At 37.0% G+C, this 20,809-nt stretch overlaps 1 protein-coding gene across 14 annotated transcripts in view; it reads left to right on the plus strand.

The window, feature by feature from the left end:
• Positions 1-20,809, plus strand: part of RNF2 (ring finger protein 2) — a 56,175-nt gene that overhangs the window by 26,653 nt on the left and 8,713 nt on the right. For 13 of the 14 annotated variants that reach the window (XM_027611500.2, XM_027611486.2, XM_027611489.2 and 10 more), the window contains 5 exons: positions 11,239-11,327; positions 14,099-14,259; positions 14,899-15,114; positions 19,370-19,642; positions 20,564-20,735. In XM_027611500.2, the coding sequence (XP_027467301.1) occupies positions 11,241-11,327; positions 14,099-14,259; positions 14,899-15,114; positions 19,370-19,642; positions 20,564-20,735 (909 nt within the window). In that variant the 5' untranslated portion in view covers positions 11,239-11,240. Of the gene's footprint in view, positions 1-2,155; positions 2,211-11,238; positions 11,328-14,098; positions 14,260-14,898; positions 15,115-19,369; positions 19,643-20,563; positions 20,736-20,809 lie in introns of those variants that run through there. The other variant, XM_027611493.2, reaches the window with a different exon arrangement.

Genomic DNA, 20,809 nt, shown 5'->3' on the forward strand with positions numbered 1-20,809 from the left:
TCAAAATCACAAAGTGCATTTAGGTGTTTGAATTTTTTTTTTGTATTGCTAAAATAGGATCACGTTACATATATTTTGCCCTACAACTTGCTTTTTAAAAAATTTATGTTATATACATATGTTGAATTCCATGTCAGCATGTATAGCTGTATAGCCTTGGCTGTATCCTAATTAGCCATATTCCTATTGACAGACATATACAGACTTGTATGATTTTTTGCTATCACAAACAATGCTGTGATCACCATTCTTGTATATATGTTTATTACACATCTGTGTGAGAATTTTTGTTTGATGGATTTCCTGAGAGAACCATTACAAGGTCAGAACTTTTGACAGATTCAGGCAGATTTGAGAGGTGAAGATTCAGCCCGTACAGTACAGTGTTATTTTTTGATTTGGCCAGAGAGCAGAGACAGTTCTTTTGGTATGTTTTCTATTTGTCAGATGCTGTTTTTTGATTTGTAACTTAATTTTATTGAATTTCTTAAAACATAAATAAATGAGATTATTTTAGGATTTAAGGTACCTGTGTATGTTAAAATATATATATTGAAGTTCTGAGCTAATGTGTCTCTACTGTTACACTTTTTTTGAAGTAAATCATATTTTTTCTTTTTTAAAAATTTAAATTCAATTACTTGACATATAATGTATTATTAGTTTCAGAGGTAGAGGTCAGTGACTCATCAGTCTTGTATAACACCCAGTGCTCATTATATCACATGTCCTCCTTAATGTCCATCAACCAGTTTCCCAATCTCCCCACCCCCATCCCCTCCAGCAGCCCTCAGTTTGTTTCTTATGATTAAGAGTCTCTTATGGTTTGTCTCCCTCTCTGATTTCATATTGCTTTATTTTTCCTCTTCCCCTGTGATCCTCTGTTTTGCTTCTTAAATTCCACATGAGTAAGATTGTACGATAATTGTCTGATTGACTTATTTTGCTTAGCATAATACCATCTCTCTAGTTCCATCCATGTCATTGCAATTGGCAAGATTTCATTTTTTTGATGGCTGAGTAGTATTCCATTGCATACACACACAAACACACCCACCTACCTCACATCTTCTTTATCTGTTCATCTGTCTATGGACATCTTGGCTCTTTCCATAGCTGTTGTAGACGTTGCTGCTATGAACATTGGGATGCAGGTGCCCCTTTGGATCCCTACATTTGTATCTTTGGAGTAGATACCTAGTGCAGTTGCTGGGTCATAGGGTAGCTCTATTCTTAACTTTTTGAGGAATCTCCAAACTGTTTTCCAGAGTGGTTGCCATTCCCACCAACTGTGTAGGGAGGGTTCCCCTTTCTCCTCATCCTTACCAGCATCTGTCCTTTCCTGACTTGTTAATTTTAGCCATTCTGACTGGTGTGAGATGGTATCACATTGTGATTTTGATTTGTATTTCCCTGATGCGAGTGATGTTGAACATATTTTCATGTGTCTGTTGGCCATCTCTGTGTCTTCTTTGGAGGAATGTCTGTTCATGTCTTCTGTTCATTTCTTGATTGGATTATTTGTTCTTCGGGTGTTGAGTTTGTTAAGTTCTTTATAGATTTTGGATACTAACCCTTTATCTGATGAGACATTTGCAAATATCTTCTCCCTTTCTGTTGGTTGTCTTGGTTTTGTCGACTGTTTTCCTTTGCTGTGCAAAAGCTTTTTTTTTTTAATTTAAGGTTTTTATTTATTTAAGAGAAAGAGATAGCCAGAGAGAGTGCATGAGTGGGGAGGAGAGGGAGGAGCAGGCTTCCAGTGAGCAGGGCCTGACATGGGGCTCGATCCCAGGACCCTGGGATCATGACCTGAGCTGAAGGCAGACGTTAACCAGCTGAGCCACCCAGGTGCCCCAGGAAATGCTCTTTGATGAGGACAGGTCATATGTGCTCTGTATGGTTTGCTGTGCAAAAAGTTTTTTATCTTGATGTCCAAATAGTTCATTTTGCCCTTGTTTGCCTTGCCTTTGGAGATGTGTCTTGCAGGAAGTTGCTGTGGCTGAGATCACAACGGTTGCTGCCTGTGTTCTCCTCGAGGATTTTGATGGATTCCTGTCTCACATTTAGGTCTTTCATCCATTTTGAGTCTTATTTTTGTGTATGGTGTAAGGAGATGGTCCAGTTTCATTCTTCTGCATGTGGCTGTCCAATTTTCCCAGCACCATTACTATTACACTTCTAAAGAATGGATAAAATAATGACATCAACCAGTAAGTTCTTAATTGTATGTTGATCAAAGCTAATAAATTTAAAAATGGGGTGTGCGTTTCCATAGAGATTTCTGTAATAGTCATATATAGCTTAATTTATCCAGTTTTCATTCTCAAGGAGTACATTTCTAAGGCCAAATACTGTAATTATGCTCTAAATAACAAATTGCTTTGTCCTCAAAACCATGCCACTATACACTTCAGTGGTTTAAGAATTCCTGTTTCTCCATACTCTAACACCAGATATTATTAGTCATCTTAATTTTTGTCAGTATCACAAACAAAAAATAGAGCTTATGTAAATAGTGTTTTGATTTGCAATTTAGTGATTATTAGTGAAGTTGAGTATAGTCATTTTGCCTATATTAAGTTGCCTTTTAAATTGTCTTGAGGGAAGTTTCAGGATACATTATGAATATTTGCCTTATACATGTTGCAAATATTTTCTCCTTGTCTATCGCTTATCTTTTAAGTTTGCTTATGATGTCTTTCCTTGATTTTGTATAGAAGTATAAAAAATTTATTAGGTGAAATGTGAACTGCTTTTAAAGTATTCTGGTATTGAATCTTGCTTATTAGCCTGCCTTCCTAATCTTAATAGTATGCAGCCTTCTACCCTCCCTTTTTTATATATGTTGTGTAGTTTTTTTTTAATGCTTAATCCTTCTGTAATTTTCAAAAAAGGTTTTATTTATTTGAGAACGAGAATGGGGTGGGGGAGAGTGGGAGTGGGAGAGAGAATTTTAAGCAGACTCCCCGCTGAGCAGGGAACCCCACGTGGGCTCGATCTCATGACCCTGAAATCGTGACTTGAGTCAAAATCAAGAGTCCAACTGAGCCACCCAGGTGCCCCAATCCTTCTGGAATTTTTAATTCATTTGTTTAGGTACATCTGATTTAATTTTTAAAATTTAAATATTTGTTTAAATCCTTCTTTAAAATATCTTAAATTACATAAATTCACATGTCTGTTTTTGAACCCTTTGTTGCATTAATCTGATCATCTTTTCTTTAGACCATAGTGTTGCTTTTCATGGAGCTTTAATATTTGATGTATGTCTCCCTGATTATTCTTCTTTTTCAAAATACCTTGAATGTTCTTGTGCATAATTCAGGTGAACTTTAGAATCACTTTGTGTATTGATATTTTGATTGGGATTGCATTGGTTTATGTGTATGTTTATCCAATCCATGTCCTCTTTAATGTCTTTCAGTTAAGTTGTAGAGTTCTGTGTTGTCAATACTTTGTAAAATTTACTCCTACATACTTTATAGCTTTTGTTGCTATTGTGAATGGTTGTAAATGGGATTGTTAAAAAAAATGCATTTCTAAATGTTTATTTCTGGTTTATAGAAATCTGTAGCTTTTTTTGGCATGTTTTTCTCTATTCATGCCACCATGTTGCTGCCTTTTTTTAGTTATAACTTTTCATTTGATTCTACTGGATTTTTGGGGTATTTGTATTATCTACAGCTGATATTTTTGTTATTTCCTTTTCCAGTGCCCTGCGGGCCCTCCCCCTTATTTTATTTATTTTTTTTGGTGGCATTGTGGACGTCTTCTAGCAGAAGGACAGTCTTGCTTTTTTCCTGACTTTTTAAATAGGAATCTTCGAAAGTTTTAACCTTGGGGCTTCTGGTATATATTCATCAAGTTAAGAGTGTTTCCATCTCTAACTTACTAAGACTTTTAATAAGGAATAGTTGAATTTATTTATTGATATAAAGTAAAATATAGCAGTCTCTGTTAAGCTAACTTAATATATTTTATATCTATTTGTATGTGCATTTTCTTTTTTTCTTTTTGGTTTCGTGGGAAATTTATGTATTAGCTTTATCAAATAACTTAAATTTTGCTTTCATGAACAAATCTTTTGTTTTTTAGCTGTTGCTGTTTGATTTATGCTTTTATAATGATCATTTTTCCCTTTTTCTTTAGGTTTATATTCTAATTTCTGATGCTTCCGTTTTTCAGTTTTTATGGTTTTAGTACTTAAAGATTATCAATATTTCTGAGGGAGGTATTACTCCTTACACATCTTATATGTTTTGTTTTTTTAAATCAGAGAGAGAGAGAGAATGTGAGTGAGCACAAGCGGGGGGGGGGGGGGGGGGGGGGAGTGGCAGACAAAGGGAGAAGCAGGCTTCCCCCTGAGCAAGGAGCCTTATGCAAGCCTGATCCCAGGACGTTGGGATCATGACCTGAGCCAAAGGCAGCTCCTTAACCGGCTGAGCCACCCAGGCGTCCCACATCCTGTATGTTCTTAAATCTTATTTGATTGTTGAGAAGATAGCCTCTCTTAAACTCTTGTATATTTTTCTCCTTACAAGCCACAATGACCTTTTTTTTTCCCCCAACATGTCTATTCTTTTGAAAGTCCATCCTTGATTCCTCTATTTTTTAAAATTTATTTGACAGAGCATGCATGCACACAAGCAGGGGGAGCAGTAGGCAGAGGGAGAAGCAGGCTCCCCACTGAACAGGGAGCCCGATGTGGGGAGATGCAGTACTCGATCCCAGGACTCTGGGGTCCTGACCTGAGCCAAAGGCAGATACTTAACCGACTCAACCAGCCAGGTGTCCCTTGATTCCCCTTTGTTAAATAGCTCCTTTTCTCCTATTGATTATGTAACCCAGAGCCCCTTTTTGTATCTTTTACATAGCACTTAAGAATTATTAATTTGTTGTATGCATGTTTGTTCTGTTTATTGTTGGTATTTCTAGCACCTTGTACAGTGCATGGGGTGCAATAGATAAATCAATATTTGAGTGAGTAAATGAATGATTCCTAATCTTATGAAAGAATTAGGGAAGGAGAGGAACCCACCCAGAAACATAGGCCTGTTCTTAGGTCGATTTGGATAGAAGGACTTCAGGACAGTTGATAACCTGTAAATTAAATTATTGGAAAACTGTCCTGGCCCTGGATAGCTCCCTGGGAAGCTTTTGTGTAGGTCAGGAGTACACATGCATAACCCAATTTGAAGATGCCTAGTTAAATCATGTAAGATCAGCTTTAGTAAGCAGTAATTCTTTACTGTTATGTATCATCTAAGGTTCATTTTTTCCTTTCTAAATATCTTCCCTCATTTATTTTATTTTATTTTTTTTAAAAGATTTTATTTTGTCAGAGAGAGAGCACGCACACAAGCAGGGTGAGCGGCAGGCAGAGGGAGAAGCAGGCTCCCCGCTGAGCAAGGAGCCCAATGTGGGACTCGATCCCAGGATCCTGGGATCATGACCTGAGCGGAAGGCAGATGCTCAACCAGCTGAGCCACCCAGGAGTCCCTCATTTATTTAACTTCTATTGAAAAGCAGCCTCCTTTCTAGGTGTGGGAGAATATTAAGATATATCTAGTCAAGTCAGAGGGGTAGATATGTAAGCAACTGTAATGCAATGTAAGTCAGTCCAAAGTGCAGGACATATTTTGTACTTGGCTTCTCCCCCCCCCCCCAGTGTAACTTTTCTTTGGCTTCTTTCTGGCTTTTTTTTCTTCATCTTTGAATTTCTGTATATGAAAATGATGTGCCATGGTGTAGTGTTTTTGGCATTTATTCTGCCTGGTGTTCTCTGAGCTTCCTGGATCTATGGTATGGTATCTGACATTAATTTTGGGAAATTCTCAGTCATTATTGTTTCAGTTATTTCTTCTGTTTCTTTCTCTCCTTTTTTCTCCTCCTGATATTCCCATTACATGTATGGTAAGTCTTTTGAGGTTAACCCACAGTTCTTGGATATTCTATTTTTTTTTTCAGTCTTTGTTCTTTTTTCCTTTTCAGTTTTTGAGGATTCTATTGATCTGTTATCCTCTAGCTCAAGAGTTCTTGCCTGAGCTGTATCCAGGTTACAAAGGCATTCGTCATGTCTGGTACAGTGTTTCTGATCTCTAGCATTTCTTACTGTTTTTTTCTTAGGATTTCTATCTCCCTGCTTACATTGCCCATGTATTCTTATGTCTACTCATTAGAGCCCTTCGCATATTAATCATAGTTGTTTTATTTATTTTTTTTAAAGATTTTATTTGAGAGAAAGAGAGAGAGCACATGAGAGGAGGGAGGGTCAGAGGGAGAAGCACACTCCCTGCTGAGCAGGGAGCACGATGCGGGACTTGATCCTGGAACTCCAGGATCATGACCTGAGCCGAAGGCAGTCACTTAACCAACTGAGCTACCCAGGCGCCCGTTTAATCATAGTTGTTTTAAATTCCTGGTCTGATAATTCCGGGACTTCTAGTGCTTGCTTTGTCTCTGCAAATTGTGTTTTTTGCCTTTGGTATGCCTTGTAATTTTTTTCTAGATGGCCAGACATGATGTACTGGGTGCAATGAACTGCTGTAAATAGGCCTTTAGGTATGTGGTGATGCGGTGTAAGGGGAGAGGAAGGGCTCTATAGTCTTATAATTAGGTCTCAGTCTTTTAGTGAGACTAATATTATTTATTTAAAAAGAGAGAGGAGGGGCACAGGGAGAGAGAATCCTAAGCAGGCTCCCCACCCAGTGCATGGATGTGGGACTTCTCTCATGACCCTGAGATCATGACCTGAACCAAAATCAAGAGTTGGATGCTCAACCAACTTGAGCCACCCCAGGCTCGCAGCAATTTTTTTGATTGTAGTTGAGATTTACCCATTTGACACTAATTCCTGTTGGAGTTTCCACTCCTGAATTGCTCTGGTAAGTTGAGATTCCCTGTATTTTGTCTTTCCTGTCTTGGGGGCAGTGGTTTTCTTGTGTACTCCCCTTGCTTACAGACCCAAGAAGAGTTGTTGATTTTTTTAGCCTCTATAGTTTTTTACTTGTTAGGACAAAGTGGTGACTAACATGTGGAACTGGAAAACAGAAGTCTAACCTTTTTCTTGTAAAAACGATAAACTTGTAGTGCCTGGGTGGCCCAGTTGATTGAGTGTCTGACTCTTGGTTTTTAGTTCAGGTTGTGATCTCCAGGTCCTGGGATTGCCCGTGGCCAGCTCTGCGCTCAGTGCGGGGTTGGCTTGTCCCTTTCCCTCCCTCTCTGCTCCCCACCCCCACACACGTGATCTCTCAATCTCTCTCAAATCTTAAAAAAGTTAAATTTATTAAATCTTTCTATGTAGAATGCATAAGAATTTCTCATCTCTTTTGTATATTCTGCTCTTTGTGGGTAGTCACTTCTTGGGGGTGCTGTGTTGAAAAAACTTTTGGGGAAAAAAAAAAAGCAAAAACTTTTGAGACCACATTAAGCCCCTGCAAAAGGATTGCATATATGGCAGATCATGCCAGATATTTGCAGTCTCTAAAAGAACATTCTGAATATCGTATTGATATTTCTTCTCCTTTGGTTATTAAAGCTGCAAGCTTTCAAGATCTGCCTGTAACTAAGTTGTTTATCAGATTTATTTTCTGTTTCTGCCAAGTTACCTTGTCCAGACTAATGCTCACTTTTCACTTGTACATTCTCTCCACAAAAGTGAGAGCCTACTTTATGCAGGAAACATTTCTGTTTTGTTGGATGTCTCTTTATTCAGAAGTATAATTGAGGTGTTTATAATTGGGGATTGGGCCAGGTAGACCTAGATCTTTTTCTTTTAGTACTGCAAAGTTCATCAGGCAGTAGTCATGTAGGAAGCACATTCCTGTTGCTGGAAAGAATCTCTTAAGATTACTTTTTCTGACCTCATTTCTCATCTTCTCTGACTTCATCTCTTCTCTCCATCCTTTCAGATTATAATTATTCCTAGGTGACCCATTCTTGTTTTCTGTCTATATATTAGTAGTATCTATACATAGATAACTCCCAAATACTATTCATTAAAGTGACAGTTCATTCTCCCATGAAAAACAGAAGCTAAATGTGTTTTCACATTCTTGGCTTGGACAAGCAGAAATGCAGCTTCTCAGAAAGGTTATATGTGATTTTGGGGAAGGGTAGAATTTAGATTAAATTTAAACGACATAATATATTGACCTAAAGAAAGAGGAACTAATTCTTAAAAGCTTATCTCTTCAGTGACTGGCAAAAGTAGAAATTTGAGCTTCCTTTTATACAGGTGGATCATGGCCTTTAGGCTATGTATTATGTGTATGCTTCCTGTGTGTGTGTGAATTATGTCTTGAGGCAAAAAAATGGAATTTTAAAATCTTAGATCCTTATTGACCCTCCTTGGCCAGGTCACAGGAGAGGCCACTAAATATTATTCAGATCTATACTGCTCATATATTCTTAAAAAATACAGCTCGTGGTTTTGAGATTAGCAAGATTGTATCCTTTTTTTTGGTCTCAGGATTACTTGCTGCATTATTTGGTAAGATAGCATCCATTCAGTAGCAGTTAAGACTCCAGATACCAGGAAACATGATTGTAATATAGATAAAAACAGATTGGAAAACTTTTCAAAGCCACAGAAGTCCTAGTTTTTCCAAATACCAGGAAAATCTGCTACTACAACTAACTTGTGAATTCCTGAATCTCGTTGCCACAGGAATACAAATATCTAAATATATAATTTGGTTATGTGCAGGAGAACTGGTATCTCTAGAAACGAGCCTTCAGCAGAAGGCTTTTTTTATTTGATGGTTCCCATTAATTTGCTGGGGGAGCTTTCTGGAGACAGAAGAAAGGACTATTCTGTTTATAGTGGGCCTCAGGTTAACAGTTACAGGTTGGGACATGGGAGTAAGATTTGGAATTATTAGAAATTCCCCCTGAGTAATTTTACTTTTCTTAGAGATTCATTATGTCACTGTGGTAGGATTTATGGTAGAAATAATGGCACATGTATCTACCAGGAAACACAAAAGGCTCAAGGAATTTTTGCTTGTTTGGGAGTCCACTAGTTTTGATAAGCGAAACCAGTGAAAATACTCAAGGTACATTCAGTGGACAGCCTTGAAATCGTAAAACTTTTTTTTTTTTTTTAAGATTTTTAAAATTTATTTGAGAGCAAGAGCATGAGCAGGGGGAGGGGCAAAGGGAGAAGCAAGCTCTCCACTGAGCAGGGAACTCCATGCAGGGCTCAACCCCAGGACTTCTGGGATCATGACCTGAGCTGAAGGCAGAGGTTTAGCTGACTAAGCCACCCAGGCGCCCCAGCCTTGAAATTATTAAAAAAAAAAAAAAAAGTCACAAGTCTCTCATCTGAAATGTTTGATCATATTTATTTCAAATTTTTGCTTGGGCAAGGGAGAAACTTCATGTGGAATGTGGCTTTTGTTAAAGGAAGAGGGCAAGGTATGCAGAATTTTAGAGGGGGCTAGAATAGAGGTTAAGTTTCAGTGAAGTGCTTTTACTTCTCAAAGCAAAGTTGAGCTAATTGCTGATTGGGTAAGTTCTTGATAGCAGATCTGTTTAAATGGTGTTTGCCGGGAATGGGAAGTTTAGTTTCCTGGATATGAATAGGTCATGTCCTTCATTGTCTACATGCCAGTGTAGAATATATGATTTACTTAAATATTTAGGTTGTGTCTCCTGGTAGGTGTGGGATTTTTCTGTCTACTGGACCACTCTACTTCAGTGGCCCATAAATAACTGGAACTCCGTATTTATAGCAACTCCAACCCACACCTTCCTTCTATTTTCTCCATCTCAGTAAAGGGATGTTGCTTTCCCGAAGTCATATTGGACCCTCCTGTCTTATATCAGTGTCAAATGTATCATTAAGTCTGTCTCATTCTCTCTGCCCATGCTTAACTGCTTTGGTTCAGATAGTTAACATCACTCAGGTTTTTGTTAACAGCCTCCTCACTGGTCTTCTTACTGCTGTTTACTTTTTGTTCTTCTACCTTCTGCACTACTGCTTGAGTTTCTGTGAAACTATTTGATCACATCACTTTCTTGTTTAAAACTTCCAATAGCTTCCAAATACAGGCATACCTGGTTTTCATGCCTGTCTTCATACATGCTGTTATACCCTGTCTAGAACCCTCTTTTCTGCTCCCATTCCAGTGTAGTGATCTCTTAGTTTTTAAAATATTCCATCTCTGCTGAAGCTTTCCCTGACTCCTCAAATTCCCTGATCCTCTTCTGTAATTCCCTATTGTTAATTCCATACTGCTGCTTAGACTTTATCTTGTCAGATTGTAGTTTACTTACTTATATGTATTTCCTTCTTTTTAGGCTATGAATTCTGAAGCAAGGACCTAGAGCAGTTCTGTTTGGCTAATAATAGATACCTACTAAATATTTTTAATATCTGGAGCTCCTTCTTTTTCCTATGCCAGATAAGAGTTAGTTTTCTAAGACCATCTTCCTCACATGTGTCCTAGATCCCATTCCCCTATTGAAAGACAAGCACAGAAATTGGCCTTAACATTGTTCAGTTTATTCATAACTAGAGCGGAGAGGTGGCATTAATATCAGGGTGGTGAGGAGACCTTGAAATCACGTTAGATTGTGAGCAGTAGGAGAAACTAGAATATCTAGCCAAAAAGAAAGAAAAATCAAGTGGGATATGATAACAGTACCCAAATATTTGAAAGGCTGTCATGTAGAAAAATTATTAGTTTTAATCACTGTGCCTCCAGAGGGCAGCTGTAGGATGAAGAGGTGCAGTTTTGGGTTCAGCATTAGGAAGAGCTTTCTGAACATTATAAGCTGACTTACTAAATCAGGGGGATTTTTCATGAGTGGAGCTGTGAAAGTAGAGGCAGAGTGACCAGGAGTTTAAAGTATTATAAAGTTGATTTTGTTATCTCTGGCAAGAATTGACCATACTGGAGAGTCTTAAATTTTCCTGATACAGTTCTAAGTTCCATGACCTTGAATTTTTGAAGCATATTTACTGTTTAGGATTAAGACAGATTTCTGTATATACAGTAATAATTTTAGCTCTTTCTGTGTGCTACCTGTTGGGTATTCAGAGATCAGTGATGGTCTCTTGCACTGAGATAGCTTGTACTTATAAATGAAAAGATTCTTGTGCTTTTAATTTTTGAGGGGTGTGTGTCATTTCTATTTTGATTATTTTCAGGATTCACGATTCCAGAAAATCAATTTTGAGATTTACTTTCCTTCCAGGTACTAAAATTGTTTTTCTTTCCTTTTTATTCTTAGCGATGTCTCAGGCTGTGCAGACAAACGGAACTCAACCATTAAGCAAAACATGGGAACTCAGTTTATATGAATTACAACGAACACCTCAGGTAACGTAGACTAAGATGAACTTAGGGGAAATAAGACACATTTGGAAACTGGGATACATTTTTAGAAAATGAAAACTCGGAAGAACATAATGGTAATAATGAATTTATATACAGGTAGTCTTGTGTATGTTTGGTTTACACTTTATTCATTGATTCAACAAATAATTTTAGTGTGTACTGTATACCAGATTCTATGCTAGGCACTAGGTGAAGTGAATAAAATAGATGTGGCACCAGCTTATGGAGTTTAGAGACATTAAATGAATAAATATCTGTGGAAGTACACATTTGAGAAGTTGTGTAAAGGGGGAAAGTCCTCAGTGCTGTAATAAATAATGATGGGAGGGGGCACTGGGTAGATTAAGAAGGTAATAGTTTGAAGTAGATAAATATGCCTAAGACTGAACTCATTTTGAGATGCCTGTTGGGCAGGCAGAGATGTTAACCTAGGGGTCTGGACTAAATACAAAATTTTGGGGGTTGTCAGCGCATTTTAAGCAATGAGAATAGGATAAGATCACCTGAAGAGACATAAGCAGAAGGGCCCAGGATTTCATTCAGAGGAGCTTCAACATTTAGAAATAAAGGAAAAAATGGAAAAGAAGCTGGCAAAGGAGACTGAGAAGGAACAGCCAAAGTAAAGAAAAATAGGATATGGAGAGAGAGGATCAAAATCTAAGAGGAGGTTTCTTGAAGAGGGGAGGATGTAGTTACTGTGTTTGACGCTACTGAGAGGATAAATAAAATGATTACAAACGTGTACATTGTGTGTGGCAGTGTGTCCTTATACATCATGACCTTGGCAGGAGTAAATTCACTTGAATAGATTGTGCTATATTGAAGGGGGAAAAACGTGAAAATGTGTAGGTAATTTTTCAGAGAAGTTTGGTTCTGCAGAGAAGCAGAGACATGGAGTAGAAACTGGAGGGGAAGATGGAAATGGGAAGTTTTAAATTTTGTTTATAAGATGGGAGATAGAGGTGCACCGAGGACATCCTGGTGCCCTGCATGGCTCTAAGGTGTATCGTTCACATTTCACTATACAGCAACTCCATGCGGATACCACTCTAGGCTGATTTAGTGTAGAGTCCGAGATTGCTGAAGCCTGAGAGCAAATAAAATAATCGAAAGGATATACTTGAAAGGGAGGAAGGAAGGTAATTTTATAGGAAGAGGCATATCTTCTCTTTGTAGGAAGAAAGAAGATGATTTATAAAGATGTCATAGAAAATGAGAGCTCTCGATGAAATTTGAGGTAAGGTAATTTTTTGAATGTTCAGATGTAGGAAGTTCTGCAGATAGAAGAAAAGGTGTGAAATAGCGTAGAATAATCAAGTTTGTTACGAGAGAAACTTAATTGCTGAGCAGTGTTGAACGCCCATTTGGAAACTGGTGAAATTTTTAGTGTTACCAGTCTGGTTGTATGGTTCCCCCCTTTTTTCTCCCACAGTACTACACACCTGCACAGGCACATAGATGGGGAGCATGGATGTTCGGGTTTGTTCTGGGCTGGGATTTTGCTTGGCAAGTTCTAAAGAGGAAGAGGACAGACTTGGTTACTAGCTGAGTCGTCGTCATACTCTGATAGTTTCCTCATTTGTAAAATGGAGGCTGTAATTTCTAAATCAAAAGTTTGTGTATTGAATTAAGTAAATGAAAATACTGAAAGTGCTTTCTAAAGAGAGGTTGAGACATAATAAGACACTCAAAAATAGTGGTAGTTATAAATGTAAAGATACTTTACTTGAGTCCCTCGCGGACAATATCTATAGTTTCTCTGTCTTTCCTTATAGGGTCTTTATTCTTTGACCCTGTAGGGGAAACACAAGTGTGGAGAGCCAGTGGAAGTAGGAAGTGTCAGTAACATATGGGAAGCCTTTTATTTCTACCTGTACCTTCCCCTTCAGTAGCCACCTACGAGACCTCTTTACTCAATCCAGACCTCTTTACTCAATCCGTAGGAACCAGTATCAGTGACTTTAGAGCGAGGTAAATTTGTATTCAGTGCCACCTTGTGGGAAAGGTAGGTAGTGGTGAAGAGCATGGGAGTCACTCATCTCTGCACCTCGGAGATGTGCTGGAATTCTACACTGGAACTCCAAATGCATTTTTACACTGAAACATTTTTACACGTAACAATTAGAAATACTAATACTGGTACGGTGGATTAAATTAGTTTGTAGGTTAGCCTGAGAACCTGACCACTTTGTATAAAACTGCTTCTGTGGATCAAGACTTAAGGTTCAAGAAGTGATTTTAAAAATGAAATCCTGTTAAACTGTATGTAAATTAGAAATACTTGTATTGGAATCTTAAAATCTTTAAATGGATGACATGAAATACATAGTTTGTTATCAAAATGGTAGAGTTTGTGAAGATAGAAGAATTAAAGTTTATTTAGCCTTAATTTCCTCATTTTGAAGGTAAGAAGACAATGTTAAATTATTATTTAGAGTCCTGTTAATATGGCTAGAACTTAAGGCATTTGATTCCAAATTCAGTTTGTGTTTTTTTTATTATGTTACTTGGCTTTTAAACACATTAATATGTTATTTTTAGCATTAAAACAAGAACATTGATATAATACAGTGGTGGGGCTGAGGGGGGTTGGGGAAGATTATGATAAAACACTTGGAGTTGACAGTGGTGGCGGCTGGGTGATGGGTATATAGATGTTCATTTTTGTCATTTTCAGTACTTTTGTATGTTTCAGCTTGTCCATAATAAAAAAAAAATAGGTAGCATTTAATTTTAAAGTGACTCTTGTACAGGAGGCAATAACGGATGGCTTGGAAATTGTGGTTTCACCTCGAAGTCTACACAGTGAATTAATGTGCCCAATTTGTTTGGATATGTTGAAGAACACCATGACTACAAAGGAGTGTTTACATCGTTTTTGTGCAGACTGCATTATCACAGCCCTCAGAAGTGGGTATGTTGAAATGAGTTATACTAGGTATTTAATTATACCAAGATGGTGCTATATGGGTTTTGAGAAATAATACTCTCTTAAAAATATTCATTTGAGAACTGGAAGTTTTTCTAAAGTCTAAGTTTTAATTATTGGAGAATCTTTGTTTTGAAAAAGTTGATTTTATACAATTTTAAAAGCTTTATAGCATGAATATTTGTTTTGAGGAAATTACAAACCATGAAACTATGGTTCTTCCATTTCTAAATTATATAAAAAAAATCTTTATGAATGCTATTTTAATAAAAGAATTGATAACATAAGTTAATATGTGTTAGTGGGTAAATTTTCCTTGTAGGGCATGGATATCAGGGGAAATTTATATTAGCAAGGAATAGGTTTTTATTTCTAAAATGATTATACATAAATTATCATTGGGAAGTATTCGAATTTTTGCCTGTTGGCAAATACTGCCTGAAGTTCCCAAAATCTTGCTTACCCTCAAATCAGATTTTCAAAGAAATTAGGTTAATCAGTTTAAATTTCTGTCACTGGGTAAAGGTATTGGAACAGAGGTAACTATCCAGAAATTGGATATTTTTGTTGTTAGCTCAAAGATACTGACATTGTTTACATTTTCTTTCCCCTCTTTTTATTTAGCAATAAAGAATGTCCTACCTGTCGGAAAAAGCTAGTTTCTAAAAGATCACTAAGGCCAGACCCAAACTTTGATGCACTCATCAGCAAAATTTATCCAAGCCGTGATGAGTATGAAGCTCATCAAGAGAGAGTATTAGCCAGGATCAACAAGCACAATAATCAGCAAGCACTCAGTCACAGCATTGAGGAAGGACTGAAGATACAGGCCATGAACAGGTATACAGGGGAAGAAGGCCAGCGATGGTGGCCATTTTTCTGAACACTTTTATTAAAATACTGAATTTACTGAATAGCCTCCACTTTGAAAAAGATACAGCGTAGTAACAAATTGTAGTTCTGCATGGGTACCTTTCCATGCAGGCATAATACCTTTCCTCCAGGCATTAATAGGGTATTCTGTTTACAATACTATTCTCTGTTGTACCCACTTTCCCCTCCACTTACCATTTCTTTTCTTTTATTTCTATAGCAAAACTGCTTGAAAAAGTTGTCTGTGCTCACTATTTCCAGTTCTTCTCCCATTCTATTTTGAACCCCTTGTTGTCAGACTTTTATCCCCTCCCCCACCTCCGTATCACTTTATCAAATTTTCTAGTGACCTCCAAATTGCAAAATCTAATTGCTGATTCTCAGACCTCACTTTCCTGTCTTGCTCAGCAGCATTTGACACAGTTAATTTCTCTTTGAATCATTTTCTTCACTTGGCTTTCAGGAGACAATATTCTCCTGGTTTCTTTTGTATGAATTAGCCATTCCTTAACTCAAATTTAACATATCCAATACTGAACTTTTTATTCTTACCCCTACTTCTCTTCATTCTTGCTCATTTCATTTGATGGCAACTTTGTCATTCCATTTGTTTTAGCCAAAAACTTTGGAGTCAACCTTAACGTTTCTCTTTTTTCTCACATATTGTATATTCCAGTCTGTGAATAAATATATTTTTAACTTTTCCCATAATTTATCCAGATTGGTCTAGGCCACCACCATCTTTCATTTGAAGTGAAATAGCCTCCTAATTGATCTTTCTACTTTCCATGCTTTTCCTTACTAAGTCTATTCTCAGCACAGCAGCCAGAGTGATTCTGTTAAATTGTAAGTCAGATCATGGTTCTCCTTTGCTTTGAAGCCTCTTAAATCTGTCTTCTCTTCACTTTCAGGTTTAAAGACCTTAATGATAGCTTTCAACACCCTGCACAATTTGGGCACTTTCTTACCCTCATTCTTGTTTCCTTTCTGATACTTATTAATATAGTCAGGCCTCAGTGAGAGTCATCATTTTCCAAAGTAGGAGATGCCAGTAAAGCCCCATCTCAGTCTGGTATTTCTCACTTTGGCTGAACATCAGAATCACGGGAAGTTCTAAAATTTTAGGACCTCCAGTATCATCCCAACCAAGCAAATCAGAATCTTTGATTGAGGTCCAAGCATTGCTATTTTTAAGGTTCCAGAAGTGGTTTTGAAGAAGATGTGCTACATTGTAACTACATTAAACTGACCTACAACTCTTTTAGCAAAGTAAAATAAAATATTAAGTGTTGAATGTATTTTTATTTTTTTATTTTTAAAGATTTTATTTACTTGAGAGAGCACAGAGTGAGTGAGAGTGAGAAGCAGGCTCCCCGCTGAGCAGGGAGCCAGACATGGGGCTCAATCCCAGGACCCTGAGATCATGACCCAAGCCGAAGGCAGACGCTTTACTGACTGAGCCACCCAGGCGCCCCTGAATGTATTTATTTTTAAAGAGTTATGCATTTCTAAGAGTTTGAGGGACTTGAATGGTGTTCATTTTAGTCTTTTAGCAGGACAAAGACTCCCCTTTCCAAAATCTTTTATAGATAGTCCTTTGATTTTGCTTGAACATTTCTAGTGGTGAGAGTATGTGATAGAAGTTCCTTCATTTGTTCACAACTTACTACAGCTTCCTTGCTGTTCTTCAAATTTCTGAAGCAGTGGTTTTGTCTCAAGGCCTTTTTTGTATTTACTGTTCTCTTTAAGGAACCCTCTTCCAGATAATCCACATGGCACACTCACTTTCTTCAGATGTCTGCTAAGTTCCCGTCTCCACCTCAGGAATCAACCATCTTACCCTCCCTTCTTCATTTTTCTCCACAGCACTTATTCTATGACATGTATGTGTTACCTGCTGCACTAGAACAATATAAGCCCTTAGAGGGTAGAGAGACTGTCAGTATTACTGATTCTTAAAACTCCAGTGCATAGAACCATGCTTGGCTTCAAGTAGCTGCTCAGTAAATATTTTTGAAGGTGTGAATTTTTTTTGAGTTTTTCTTTTATATTGAATTAAAATTAGTTTTTTTTTTTTTTTAAAGATTTTAATCATTTATTTGACAGAGCGCGAGAGAGCACAATCAGGGGGAACAGTAGAAGGAGAGGGAGCCTAATGCAGGGCTCGACCTCAGGACCCTGGGATCATGACCTGAGCCAAAGGCAGACGCTTGACCATCTGAGCCACCCAGGCACCCCTTAAAATTAGTTTTTTATGTGTAGCAGTCTTGATCTGTCTTTGTCAAAATACTTATATTGGATTCTATACTTATTTTAGATTCTACTTCTGTCTAGTAGTTCTTTAAATAGTAGAGTTAAATATATATTTATATAATATATATTTAAATATAAATATTTATATAAATAAAGATATATATATATTTATTTAAATATTTTATCTATTTACTTGTCAGAGAGAGCATGCACAAGCAGGGGAAGCAGCAGGTAGAGGGAGAAGCAGACTCTCCGCTGAGCAAGGATAAAGGCTAAATATTGACATTTCTAATTACTGTTATTGTTCCTCATATGACATTCAAGTTTGATGGTGTAGGTCTTGAAATGCTACTTCTAGAATAGTATGTAATATTATACATACGATTTGGTAAATGTAAGATATAATAAGCTCTTAATTTCTATTATGAACATTATTTTAAGAATGATACCTGAAATAAATTAACCTAGCTCTATCAACCTCAAACATTTCTGGAAAGAAGTTTGGATGAAAATAAATACATTAAGACAAGTAACCCTGTTTAGATTATAGTCAACTGAAACAACTTTCCTTTTGCTTTACTTGTAGATTTTAGGAAAATTTAAGTATGGTCTTTATATTTTCACCGTTGAATTTTTCTGTTTCATTATTTTGGCCTGTTCATATCATATATATGTATTTTAAATTGTGATAAAAAAGATATAATGTAAAATTTATCATCTTAACCATTTTTAAGTGTATAGTTCAGTATCGTAAATACATTCACATTAATGTACACCCAATTTTCAGAACTTTTTCATCTTATCAAACCGAAACTCTGTACCCATTAAACATCTCATTTCCTCCTCCTCCCCTCATTTCCTGGCAACCACCATTCTACTTTCTGTTTTATGAATTTGACTACTTTAAATACCTCATAGACATGGAATCATGATGGCTTATTTCACTTTTTAAGACTAAATAATATTTCACTCTATCTATTTACATCTTTTTGGATCGTAGTTTTGTCATTTGACATATTAATGATCCCTCTTAATTTTAAAATGATCTGTAGATTTCATAAGCAGTATTTTGTGGGTTTTTTTTGTTGTTTTTTAAAAAAGTTCTCAAGCATGTTTCCTAGGCGGTGGGCTGTGATTTCCTTGTCCTGGCAGTAAACATGCAATAATGATACTAAGAAGTGCAGGTCATTTCTTCATATTTCTTTCGTATACAGATAAAGAGGGGGGCAATGTGGCAGAACGTTATCACATCAGCTCTAGTTCTGGCACTTACTAGCTTATAACCATGGAACTTCGAACTTCATTTTCTTTGGTTTTCTCAACTATAAAATGACGATAATGTTAACTACCTTGATGATTGTTTTGATGAGTAAGTCAGATCTGTGCACAAAGCACCTTGCCCGGTTATTTATTTATTTTTATATTTGAGCTTGTTAGACTGCTTCTGTATCCAATCTTGTAATTTAGCTATCCATCTCATTTTTCTCACTAGCATAACTTTATATTGCATTAGCAGACTTTTGAGGTTGGCAGGGAGGGACTGCTTATCGTTCCGCTTAAGTCTTGTTTCCCTAAGAGCCTTTAATTAAAGAGGCATGAATATCTTCCCTTAGAACTTTTACATCTTCATTTCTGAATCATGCCTTTCTTTAGATTTAAAATCTCATAACAAAAAAATTTATCAACATGTAAATAAGGCCAATATAGGCCAGTAATTCCTATCGTCAACAAAGAAAATTATTAAGTGAATATGAACATTTGTTTAAGTCATTCAGATGTATGTGTGTGAGTGAGGTTCTTCAGAACTTCTGGGACATGAAGTTTCAAAATAGATGCCATCCAGCTTGGAGCAAATTCAGTTATGAAGACTTTTTTAGAATTCTAAAGTTCAGTAAACATGTTTCAAAATCAATGCATTGAAAAGGTCCAAATGTAAATTTTATGCAACCCCTTATTTTTCCTTCACTAGATTACAGCGAGGCAAGAAACAACAGATTGAAAATGGTAGTGGAGCAGAAGACAATGGTGACAGTTCTCACTGTAGTAATGCTTCCACACACAGTAATCAGGAAGCTGGACCTAGTAACAAACGGACCAAAACATCTGATGATTCCGGGCTTGAGCTTGATAATAACAATGCAACAGTGGCAATTGACCCAGTAATGGATGGTGCTAGTGAAATTGAATTAGTGTTCAGGCCTCATCCCACACTAATGGAAAAAGATGATAGTGCACAGACAAGGTAAGTGTGTAGGTTAGCTTCAGATTATCTGAATTCGTAATACTTAATTTGGAGTTAAAAGGCAATTTTGTGTAAGAAGTAAGGGCTGTATTTGTCATACCATTGATTGCCAGGGTTCTTTTGGACGTTCAGGCTGCCTAAATTGTAGTTTTCCTTCTTTGTGTGCTTCCTACCCACATTTGTGTATCTAAAAGGAGTGACCCTGGGGCACCTAGGTGGCTTAGTCTGTTAAGTGTCTGCCTTCAGCTTAGGTCATGATCCCAGAGTCCTGGGATGGAGCCCTGTGTCAGGCTCCCTGCTTAGTGGGGAGCCTGCTTCTCCCTCTTCCTCTGCCCCTCCCTCCACCCACTCATGCTTTCTCTCTCACTCACTCTCTCTTCATATAAGTAAAATCTTAAAAAAAAAATAGGAATGAGCCTCCTAGATAGAGGGGGAGGAAGAGTCCTTTAAATTTAACTCGTTCAGTGAGTGATTGAATTATAAACCATGCTTTTCAAAAAAGTCTCAAGATTAGTATTTCTTGGCTCTGTCTCAAAAACCAGAAAATCGATCAGTTCTTAGTATAAAATTTGCTCAAAATTTTATTATTCCTCTTGCTGCTGTAGATGGCAGAATTCTGCTTCTTGGGGTTGAGGGGTATTCCCTCCCTCCCCTGTACTCCTTGTATTTGTTTGATTTTTGTCATTTTATGTCATATTTATGGATGGTAAGGTAGGTAGAGCTTTCTTGTCCTTGAATTGTGTACTTTCCCCTCTTCTGTACCTTTCAATAAAAAATGTTTAGGCAATAGAGGAATAAATTTTTAATGCTATTTTGTCAGTATTTGAGACATTTACATTTTATTTAGCTTGTTAGAAATGTATTCTATAATTTGAGTATGTTTTTATCATTAATGTAGAAATTAAATTATTATTTTTCCAGATACATAAAGACCTCAGGTAATGCCACTGTTGATCACTTATCCAAGTATCTGGCTGTGAGGTTAGCTTTGGAAGAACTTCGAAGCAAAGGAGAATCAAATCAGATGAACCTTGATACAGCCAGTGAGAAGCAGTATACCATTTACATAGCAACAGCCAGTGGGCAGTTCACTGTGAGTATTTAAAAGAATAGGCTGTTGAAACTGGGAGCACATTCACCATCTTAGACTGGCAGGTGTTTTGGTGG

Source organism: Zalophus californianus, chromosome 10 (assembly GCF_009762305.2).
Source record: "Zalophus californianus isolate mZalCal1 chromosome 10, mZalCal1.pri.v2, whole genome shotgun sequence".
NCBI lineage: Eukaryota > Metazoa > Chordata > Mammalia > Carnivora > Otariidae > Zalophus > Zalophus californianus.